This window comes from Pempheris klunzingeri, chromosome 5 (assembly GCF_042242105.1).
Source record: "Pempheris klunzingeri isolate RE-2024b chromosome 5, fPemKlu1.hap1, whole genome shotgun sequence".
Taxonomy (NCBI): Eukaryota; Metazoa; Chordata; class Actinopteri; order Acropomatiformes; family Pempheridae; genus Pempheris; species Pempheris klunzingeri.
Window position 1 is genome coordinate 8,334,052 of NC_092016.1, and position 11,429 is coordinate 8,345,480.

The 11,429-nt window shown below is 40.3% G+C and overlaps 1 protein-coding gene across 1 annotated transcript; it reads left to right on the forward strand.

The window, feature by feature from the left end:
* The first annotated feature begins 814 nt into the window (after positions 1–814).
* On the forward strand, positions 815–9,088 carry LOC139201970 (overexpressed in colon carcinoma 1 protein). Its single transcript, XM_070831421.1, has 5 exons — positions 815–1,079; positions 4,739–4,763; positions 6,960–6,995; positions 7,584–7,663; positions 8,538–9,088. Exons 1-5 carry the CDS (start codon positions 1,037–1,039, stop codon positions 8,540–8,542), a joined length of 189 nt encoding a protein of 62 aa, XP_070687522.1. The 5' UTR covers positions 815–1,036; the 3' UTR covers positions 8,543–9,088.
* Positions 9,089–11,429: the final 2,341 nt, after the last annotated feature.

Here is an 11,429-nt window from a genome sequence, read left to right on the forward strand (position 1 = left end):
CATAAAGAAATTTCAGCCAGACAGACATCCTAACATCATAAAATAACACCACTGACTAAATCTAGCTGTCGCTGGCTGAGGGTGCTAATGTAATGTAACGCATCCTGCTGTCCAAACTCGACTCAAATGACTCCATTTAGTCTTGTCAGAGCATGCAGTGGCGTGACTGAAGAGGAAAAGAGGCGTACTTTATTAGGGGCTTGAAAGTGACCAAAGCATGACTCTCGTTGTTTCATGAAGACTCTACAAGGCTTTTTTCATCTTCTCACTCTCATTGCTTGTCACGAGCTCAAACAAGTTTGCTGTGTCTCTGTTTGTGTGTGTGTGTGTGCGTCCCACCCGTAGAAAAAGCGTGAATAAAAGGTCCTCTATGTTTCAGCACACCAAGACAAGTTGAGGATTTTACAGGATGTTGCAAAACCACACACATGCACACTAACACCCTCTCTCAAACACACACACACACACACACAGACAAGGCTGATATATTGATGCCTCTTAAACGCATTTAATTTTTCCCCAACCTTTATATAAAATGGAAGCTCCTTATTGGTTGAGTCTCACCCCACCCTCCGCCTCCTTTCCCCCGGTTTCCCGGGCAACCATGTCAGGGTAGAGGAAAAGAGCAAATCATGTGAGGGCATAGCATCTTTCTCTCTCTCTCTCTTGCTCTCTCTCTCTCTCTCTCTCTCTCTCTCTCTCTCTCTCTCTCTCTCCCAGTCTCTCTCCTAGTGTATGTGTGTGTATAAAAGCCTCTCTCTCCATGCTTTGACTTCACTCTCAGCTCTCCATTGCATTGCAGAGAGGAGCCAGACTGAAGAGAGGGGATAGGAGGGGACACGACCAAAGGAGGTCCCTGTGTTACAGTGGGAGACATATCATTGACCTCACCTCTTTTTCCCCCTCTTCCTCACTTCCTCACCCCTCTCCCAATGTGTCTTTAGCCTCCCTCCTATCCTCATCCTTCTGCCTCTTCGCCTTCTTCTTCCTCTTAAGCGTCTCCGTTCTGCCTGGACGGTGGCTGCATCGATGCAAAATGGGTTGTGGCAATTCCTCAGCCACCAGCACCTCAGGAGGGGGTGAGTGTTTTTAAGGAATATGTGTGTGCATCTGTTCATATATCTGTATGTGTGTGTGTGTGTGTGATAATGGATGAGTGTGTGAGAGAGTGTAAGAGTTGTCAATGTATCTGCACCAAGGGGAGAGGGTATTTTGAATGTAAATGAAGTATGTCGGGGTTACCCTTGCATTCAGTGTCTACAGATGTGTCTGTGCGCATTATCTGTATGTGTGTGTGTGTGTATGCACGCGTGTGTGTGTTTTCATTCACAAATAATTAGACAACTGTATAACACCATGTATATATGTGTCTCAAAATGTCTGTAAAAAGCCCCCCACATCCCACATCCCCCACCCCATGTTCATCAGTTTGCGCCATTCTGGCTCCCGCTCTGTAGAGTGTGTATGTGTGTGTATTCGTGCTGTGGATTCCCATGGGTGGTGGGTCGATCATGAAGGGTCTCCCATATTCTAGTAAAAGACACCAGAGTAGTAGCCTCAGGAATGTCCCGCTCTGATAATGACAATGACACTGATACTGTAATTACACTGTCAGTGTCTACATTGGTACAAAAGCGAGTCCTCCATAGGTCACCTGTGTGCTTTTTTTTTTTATGTGTCCTTCTTCCTGTTGGTGTGTTTGCGCTGGTTTCCATGGATTTTGTGGGTGAAAGGGAAACAGTTTTACTGACATTCCCTCGTCTTTGTCTCCCCACTTGACTGATGCTGGTTGTGCCTGTAAGCAGGTGGTTTCGAAATACTCCATCAATGGCAAGATTTCATTCATAAAGCCTGGAGGACACATTTGAATGGAGAAAACAGTGTATCGCGTGGTTGTACTAACGCTCATTCAGATATCCTGCATTATTGTGGCTTGTCCTCAAATAACACATCTCTGTCAGTTGATTTAGGCTGATGCGATACCTGTTTTAAATTTACACTGAGCAAATCTCTGGGCACCACATTCAAATTGAGGTAATAATTAGATTGAAGTATCTGCAGGATTACCTCACCACCACTGCCCATTAAAGCAGCATGGTGTGTGTTTCTGCTTGTGCAAATGTGTGTGTGGGCTTGCAGGTACATAATCACTGCTTGCCAGGCATATTAACAGAGCTACTGTGAAACGGGACCCAGTGTTTCCTCTTTTTCTTTTCTTTTGCCCTTTGAATTTGATCTACTTCGAGGTTACACTGTCCACAATAGCATCTAAGTAGGTGTCTGCATGTGTTTGTTCATGAAGGACAGCAGCTGTGTTAATATCTGTGCAGCAGGCTGTATCCATTTTTCTTCTCCTTCTTAGAGGTCGGCGTTCAGCACAATGTCAAGGACGCGTGACATCCTGTCACTTTGATAAATGCGGACTAGTGGCTGCACTTATTTGTCCATGCCAGCTGACACAAAACCAGAGTCAAAGCACACTGTTTCCCACACTATTATTTTTGGTAGAATTTAGATAGAAGGACCTCCTGCCCCTGCTTTATGTCATTTTAACCTAGGATGTGTAAAGGTGTCACTACACATTTGAGTTTTTTGTGTATAAAAATCTATCTTTCAACGACATTTTTAGCATTTTAGCATTTATAAGTAGAATATAAACATTTAATACTGTAATTTAGTTATTGGTGTTTATTCAACAGCTATAACTTCTCCTGTGAAGGGTTGGTGTTTGCACAAAGAATGTAGTACAACACATGTAATAATATAAAGTTACCTTATATCTATGCAGCACTACATAATAGCCATTTCTAAAGTGTTTTGTGTACTGATTATAAACGCTGACTTGGTGCGTTAAAGTAATGTGTTACTATTTGCTTTAAGTTTTTTCTTTTCAGATGATAATAGCATCATAACCACAGCTACAGTGATTCAGGAGGCTTTAAAGTCGTACAAGAATGTTTCAATTTCAAGCCTTGGTCTTGCCAAACTCAAACGACCTCTTCAGCGCACTCACATTGCTCATCCCTAGTCTTATGCACCCAGATGTGCACCCTTGGAAATGAATGAGCTTTTGTCGGGCTACTGAATAGACCCCTGTGTCATGTCAGCAGACTCAGACATTAATCGTTAAAAAAAAAAGCGCCCTACATTCTTTTAACAAGGATGAAATTCACCGTATGTCTCTGTTGTCCACTATTACACACTCTTTTTCTATTCAAGGCACATGTCTGCAATGATACAACGGCATGAGAAAACGAATGACGAGCAAAACTGAGGCTTTTGTTGCCCTGCTGTTGTCAATACAATACTGTACATTCAAACAGTAAGATAGATCATCCTCCAACTTAATGTATGATCTCATTTCAGTTCACATAAAGCTCAGTGGAAGGCCTATGGTACAGCAAAAAAAAAATGAGCTGTTGTCACACCATGAAAGAGTCAAGCAACAGTGAGACGAGCACAACTGGTGTCATTTATAGTTGAGGCATTTTACTCTGTATGCTTTATGTGATCTCATGTTGGGATAAAAAGCCAATTGTTAAGTCCAGTATAAACCCCTGCATTTTTATTCAGTTAATCTTATCGGCAATGTTAGTGTGTCATTGTTTAGGTTTTGTGCTCTTTGGTTTTTAAAGGTCAATCTAGGGATGGACGTACTTGTGCCAGTAAAATTAATCAGAAAATGAATAAAAATGATATTCACATTAAAATCCACAAAAAGATAATTGTGCCCATTCTGAAGACTGATGATAGATATGCCCTTCACAGTGATGAGGCCAATGATACATGAAGTCTTTGCATGTGTTAATCTGCACTAAGAAATGACAAATATCTGCACTATTTCACCTCCAGTTCTTTTATTCTACATGACCTATAACATGAAACCAAAACAGGTAAATCTTTTACCTAAAGAAGGCCATTTGTGGTCGAAACTTTGCTAAGTAAAACTTCATAGTAACACTCATGGGTTGTTTAAACTGTAGCTACGCACTGTGTTTTACAGTCTTAACGTGTGTCATCTTTATATGCAACATAGCTACAGAAATCATATAAATGTTGTAGAGTGAAAAGTCAAATATGTCACCCTAAAATGAGCTGGTGGAAAAATAAAGTAGACTTAAAGTAGACATGTAGTGACTTACTTCCCACATTTACTGTGTGAATCTAAAGTCACTAAAGGGTTCATTTGGCCCGTCCAAGTAGGTTCAGTACGTTCCCTGGCAAAAATGGCACATCTTGCAGTCATCCAAGCCTGAATAGACATTGTGGCCTTTTGAATGAAGCATTTGCTATATGTCTGTAAAAACACGCAAAATTTCATATTTGGTTGATTTTCATCCTATCCTATAGGAAGAAGTCTCCCAGTTGTTCTCATGGAATTTCACATCTCTACTATTGTCACTCTGAGTGACTAAAGGAGTGTTACTGTAGTCGCACTAAGTGTTAGTCATTAAAGTAGTTGATTTCTTTGACATATTGTGAAAAAGTGAGCGGAGAGCTGTTACATAAGTCAGATAATACATTTGTTGAAGTGTGATTTATTATATAATGGTGAGTGTTCGTTGTCTTTTATGCATGGTTGTCAAAGCTTCACATCCCAAGGCTGTTTAATGGTGACCCTTGAAAAACCGTGCTCTATGGACCATGGATTGTAAACTTGTGGAAATAATTGTTTGTGACATAACAGTACTTTTCAGAATGAAAATGAATTAAATGATGTCTTTTCATCTGTTTTCAGGCCCAGCAGATGCCGCCAAAGATGTGTAAGTACATCACTCATTTTCTAACTATGTAAAGTATTTGTGAAGTTCATCTGTGGCCTTGAACCTACATTCAGATCACACTTAACAAAAGTGAAAGCAAAAGACTTAATTTTAACCACAGTGTATTCAAGCAGTATGCTTGTTGCAGCAAACTCTAAACATAAAGCACTTTACTTTTACATTATTTAAAGTTTTGCAACCCAATTTTCTCAAAAGTTCATCATTGATGATTGATGTGTTTTTTTTTTCTTGTTTGTTTGGTTGTCTCCCCATTGAAATTAGGTACTATACGTTTGTCATGTGTTGCAACATGGATGGAACAGCTTTAATATTTAAATTCAGATCCCTTTCATACATAAATATAATGGCAATTACCATTTTTAACTGCTTGCCTCTGCAGAGGTTGCTGCAAAAGTCCATTACTGATACAATAGACTTGAAAAACAAGCAATGTTGGGATTATATCATTGGTTTCTTTTCAATTTTTATTTTAGTCACAGTTGATTTTGAGAGATATAAAAGTGATGGATTATTTTTGTATTACCCATAAGATGGACAAGGGGGGGCACAGTATATTAAATGAAATGTATATGAAAGTATTGCTTTAATTTGTTTTCTTTTGCTTCACATGTGACATTGAATGATATACCTATACCTATGATATACCTGACCTACAAATCTGATTTGGAAATTATTTATATTTGTGTGTGAAGTCACAGGTTTAGACCTTGAAGCACAACTCAAACGTGCTATTTACTCAAAGTAGATGTGAATAAAAGCTTGTCTTTGCTCAAAGTCAAAAGTCAGGCAGGAATCAGGAAGCCAGACAAAGAAAGACAAACTTAACCAGGCAAAAAGACAGAAGCCAGAGGTTCGGGCAGAGGATCATGCAGGCAGATGAAGTGGCTGAAACACAGGAATACATGAGGCGACCTGACAGGGAACAGATGGAAATGGCTCAGTATATTTACTGCAGGAACAATGAGGGAATTGGGGGAGTCAGGAGGGAGTAGCAAGGTCTGACATGACATGAGAGTTAGTATACAGGTAAATTAGCAGGCTGGGAGAGGACAATGGCAAGAATCAGGAGGATATTGTGACATTGTGTGTGTAAGTGCATGTGTGTTCTGTAGATACTGTGTGTTGGTGGAATGAAGACTTCTGCAGTGATCCATAGTTTGGTAAATGCAGTAAAAAAATTTAATTTTTAGATTATCATAAGGTTGTCTCCCTGCTTATCAAAATCCATTACGAATATTGAAAACACAGTAAAAAACAGACTGATAATACAATAAATAAACAGATGTTTCACCATGAAACCCAGTCCAGCACTTTGTTAAACCTCTGTTTTGGTAAAATTGTGTTTTGTGGCTTTAGTGTCAAATCAGAGGACACGTTGTTCTTTACCATCAACAGTTAATGTCTATCAAGACTTTGGGAGGGGCAGCATTTCCAAAGCATTTCCTGGAATTAGTGTGTGTGTGTGTGTGTGTGTGTGTGTGTGTGCATGTGTCTACTGCACATATATCTTTGTGTGTGTGTGTGCACCTTGATAACTATCTGAGCAGCCAGCACAGGACCCATGAGAGCTGACAGCAGCACAAGACTGACTCACTGAAGCTAATCACAGCTTCCTAGGACTTAACTACACAGCAAAATATCACACACACACACACACACACTCGCTCACACATACACACACAGACACACGCACGCACACACACACACACACACACACACACACACACACACACACACACACACACACACACACACACACACACAAACAACAATATATTGGGAAAAATACACCCCAAAAGAGAAATTTACATAATTATTTTGCGCACACTGCCGGGAAACTTACAAGCAATGAATCAGGTGGTGCAGCTTCATATCAGCCTTTTATAAACAAACAACAACAACAAGGACAAAAAACAAACTGAGGTAAAAGGAAATTGGTCATTCATTAGCCTGTCCTCAGACCTGAAAAAAGGGCAAGTCAGTCGATTCATCAAGTTAGCAATATTATATCCCTACACAGTTAATGCAGCGTACTGCAAATGTCATGTTCTCAGCTACATGACTGCACTTCCACAGTTCAGTGTTTCCTGTTTCTCATTAGTTTGTTTGTAGTTTGTTTTTATGTCCTCTGTGCTCATATGAGCTGACCTGACCTGTACCTCTTCTCTCAATCAGGACAGAAGATCCCTCGGCAGAAGATGAGAAAAGAAGGTATTTTGCTAATTTTCTCCAGATTATTGTCCGCATTGCTCATTTAGATTATTTTTAGATAATCACTACACCTTTGCAGTTTGTACTTGCAAAATACTCTTACAAAAAGATCAATGGTCATTAGATGACACATCTAGCTTAAGTTACAAAAAGCTCTGACTAGCTGTAACTGCTAATGAGCAATGGATGGAGTGACTGTAAAATCATTAATACCTTTTAGTTGAGAAACATTTTTTTTTTATCTGCATGCACCATCTATTTTAATGTAACAATGCTAATGGTGTTGGAGTGTCTGTGTTGGCAAAATTAATGTTACCACCTTTAGCTTGTCCACAGCTAATGGCCAGAACCATCCATTATCCACAGAAACCACATAAAAACCAGAGACTATACAAATATAACAATTTTTTAAATAATTCAATTTTAGACTTTTGAAAACAAAATGCAATAAAAAGTGAAGGGACATCTAATAATCAGTCAGAAGCATAATAACAAAACCTGAAGCCTAATATGATCTTTTTTTTTTTTAAAAAGTGTGTTATCTTCCAAGATATAAAGAGCTAACGTACTCCTCTCCTCTCCTCTCAGGAACTATGGTGGCGTGTATGTCGGTCTACCAACAGACCTGACCACTGTGGCTGCTAGTCAGTCCAAGTCCACACGTAAAGGTACACATCTAAAACACTGTACTGTACGCCCCATACTCTTGAAAACGAGCATCCCTCCAAAGAAAATGAATGGCGCTGTAATGATGGTGTCTGGCAATGACGGGCATTTCATAGTGAAGCAGTTCAAGGCGTAGAGAAAAATAATCCCTAGTGGCCGAGCCACCGCCCCATGAAACCACACTCCTGCCTGCAGCATTCTTTGTTTAATTTGACCTTTATTTTCACTAAATCTTAATGAGAAACATGCCCTTTACTGTTACAGCTTGGCTGCTCATACCTGTTGAGATAATGTAAATATGGTTTGCAGCATTTATTTTGACCATTGTAAATCACAATAACATTTTGATTTCACTTTTACAGGTCGTTTCTGAATTGATATGCGTCTTACTTTAGTTTTAAACGTTACTGATATCTATAACAGTCGTATTTGTTCGCTCATTCTAATACAGTGTACTATGGCATTGACTTAAAAAGCCACCATATGTGTACCTGCCTCCCTGACAGAGCTACGGATGTAGTAAAACAATATAAATGGTGACATTTTGTACTGTAATGTAACCTGTTTTAAGAGGTTACAGTCGACAAACCGCTACCTCACTGTTGAAAGCTGCAGTCCTGACAACTTCCCTCATGTCATGTTTGTCCTTGTGCTCATAGGGGTTAAATGTAATAATGAATTGGTTTGTTTTGGTATTCTCTGTCACAGCAAGACCATTTTTTTCCACTGAGGTTTCTCAGTTCAAAGTGTGCTGGGTAGAGTGTGGGGGTGTTTTTGAGTCTTTTGTCTAAAGACAGAAAAACAAGAACTAGAAATTTGTCTAATAAGTGTTGTATAAATATCCAGCCAGTGATTCTGTTTTTCCCCCTTTTGCAGACTAGCAGCTGCTGAAGGGAACACAACACAGGTACTCTGAAAAAAACGCTGCTGCTTGTCTGTATTCCTTCTCTTAAAGTGAACAGAAGTTGGCACAAGGACTCAGATGAAAGCTGATGACTCTATTCTTTGTCTGCATAAGTCCTGCATAGTCATTCACCCAGAGACACTCGCATTACAACAGAGAGCATGTAAAGTGCTCCAATTCTGGCTCACCACACACTGAATAAGTCTCAGGCTTTAACACTCTCATTGAGCGGGGATGTGGACAGCTTGCCGGGGCTCTGAGGACGCTGCCTCATGGAGTCATGGGTGGCACAGTGACGCAGGGATGCACAGTGGAGGTCTGCATAAGGCATCCATCATCACCCTTCACTTTGCAAGAAAAAAAGAAAAACGATGGGCATCGAAGTGGACAAGCACCCACCCTGGGACTGGCAGCTGTGGGCGGTGGCAGCGGGCATTGTGACAGCCAGCTTGGCTTCTTGGTCACGGCACTGGAACGTTCTTTCTCAGGAGGAGACAGGACACCCAGCCAACTCTCTAACCAACTGTCTGGGACACACACACACACACACGCGCACACACACACACACACATTCCCAATAGCCCTCTGCAATAATAATCACTGCTCAGTTATTTCTCTAAGATGCCATCCATGATTTATTGTGTGGCAGAGAGTCAGAGAGACAGAGACAAATCTGCGTTCCACAGAAAGCAGCAAACACATTCCTGCTGCAACACCAGAGTCTGAAAATGACACTGATTTTACTGATGGGTCTAGATGCTAATAATAATAATGACTTAAGTCAAGAGTGCGTCAACCAGGTCGTACCTGCTGTTATCGCTCAACTTGTACACCAGACTGATTATGTAACATATGACTCATGATACTACTCTGTCTGTCTGTCTGTCTGTCTGTCTGCTTCTCTCTCTCTCTCTCTCTCTCTCTCTGCAGTATGTTGGGTTTTTTTTCCTGAAGTGCTCTGATTCTAGTGCTCCTGGATAATTCACACAAATCTTTCTCAGAAGCAGAAGTGTCAAGCAGTGTGTTCATACCTCATGACATAAATGTGATCTAATGTGTAACAGCAAAAAAAAAACCTAAACAAAAAACTATACAAATATTATACACTACACAACATTAAATTATACTCTGTTGCAAAAACATTGTGAGCTAAGGAAACATACTAAGGAAGACAAAAGTGGTGTCTTTGTTTTATCCTGTCTCTTTAATTTTCTATCTTTTATTGACCCTGCTTTGCAACACCTGCACTGATTTTATTACAACCTATTTTATATATTATGTATCACACATTAATGTGAATGTTAGGATAAAGCTGGTACTATGTGTAATTTTTCTTATTGTTAACAAATCCCATGAATGAATAGATCTATCTATCTATCTATCTATCTATCTATCTATCTATCTATCTATCTATCTATCTATCTATCTATCTATCTATCTATCTATCTATCTATCTATCTATCTATCTATCTATCTACCTATCTGGGCACTGTAGTTAATAGTGTATTTGTTGGGGACTATTTTGAGCGGCATTCATACACATGTGGAGCTCTAGTGAGTATTTACAGCCGCAGGATGGTATATGTGTGGCTAAAAATAAACTACAGTGCCCATGTTCATCATGGAGGAACATGTCATGCTGTACAATAATGTGTTTTCATAGTTTCCAAACAGCAATGGAGGCCTATGGTAAAGAGGAGTAATCTATATCAGGTTTTGGCTATATATCACAGCTGCATATTTGTTAGTAGGATCAATTCATTGTTGGTTTTGCTTTTTTTCCCCATGGGACTTATTGACAATAAGAAAAATATAGCGTATCACCAAACTTATCTTTTAACAAAAAGTGGTAAATACCACAATATCCCCAGAAAAAAAACACATTACAGCTGGGCGGTTATTAGGGGCCAAGGTCATTTGTCAGCCAAGCTCTTGACAGTTCTCTCTTCTAATGAATGTACATCCTCTACGCACCAGGACCCGAGAGGAAGGTGGAAATAGGCCAACCCTAAACACTTGAGATTCAAGAGATGTTCTCTCCGCGCAACACAAAACGCTTTATACGCCTGTGTGTATAGCCTTGACTGCCTCGACTGACCAGTTGCGGAAAAATAGGGACTTCTTTCATCATGCCTGAACACAAGCTTACTGTTAACGGTTTGTGTCTGTTCTGTTTAGAGTGACGCCCACTAGCTGCCAAGCTGCGTCAGTCACATTAATACCAAGGGATTTCATGTAGTGTCTTTTAATTGCAAGCCATTTGTCAGCTCACGTTGCCGCTGCGGTTACACTGTTCACCTGTGGTAGAGGCAGAATACACTGCAGATACAGAGGAGCTGCTTTATGTACTGTGTAGTTTACAGCTGCTGCAGTGTGCCTACAGCACCACAGCACTGATTTGAGCAGAAACACACCTGAGACATTATATTTGTGGTGTCCCTTATCCTTGATGGCTATATTCCTCCCTGCTGCTGCCTCGGTTTCTCTGCGTGAGTCCTTACCGGAGGCCTTTGGCTTTGACAGCGTGTTGTTTCGCCTGTCTCTCCCTCTTTTATCAGCCCCTCTTTGCCCTTTATGGTTGTCCCTCCTGTATATGAGGAATGCCATTGCCTTTGCCCTATTCAATTAGTCTAATAGGGACAAGAGGGCAGAATGTGGATGAATATCACAGTCTGAAGTTAAGTCCTCTACATTAAAATGCTGGTGTGGCACATTATGGGAAAGCTGTAAAAAACTGTGCAACACGGCATGTTGTTTGAATGTAGTAGGGATGGTGTGTGCGCAGAGAAGCAACATATGTTGTAAAGGAGTATTTCACTGTTTTGGGGGATGTGTTTATTTGCTTTCTTATCGAGAGTTAGATG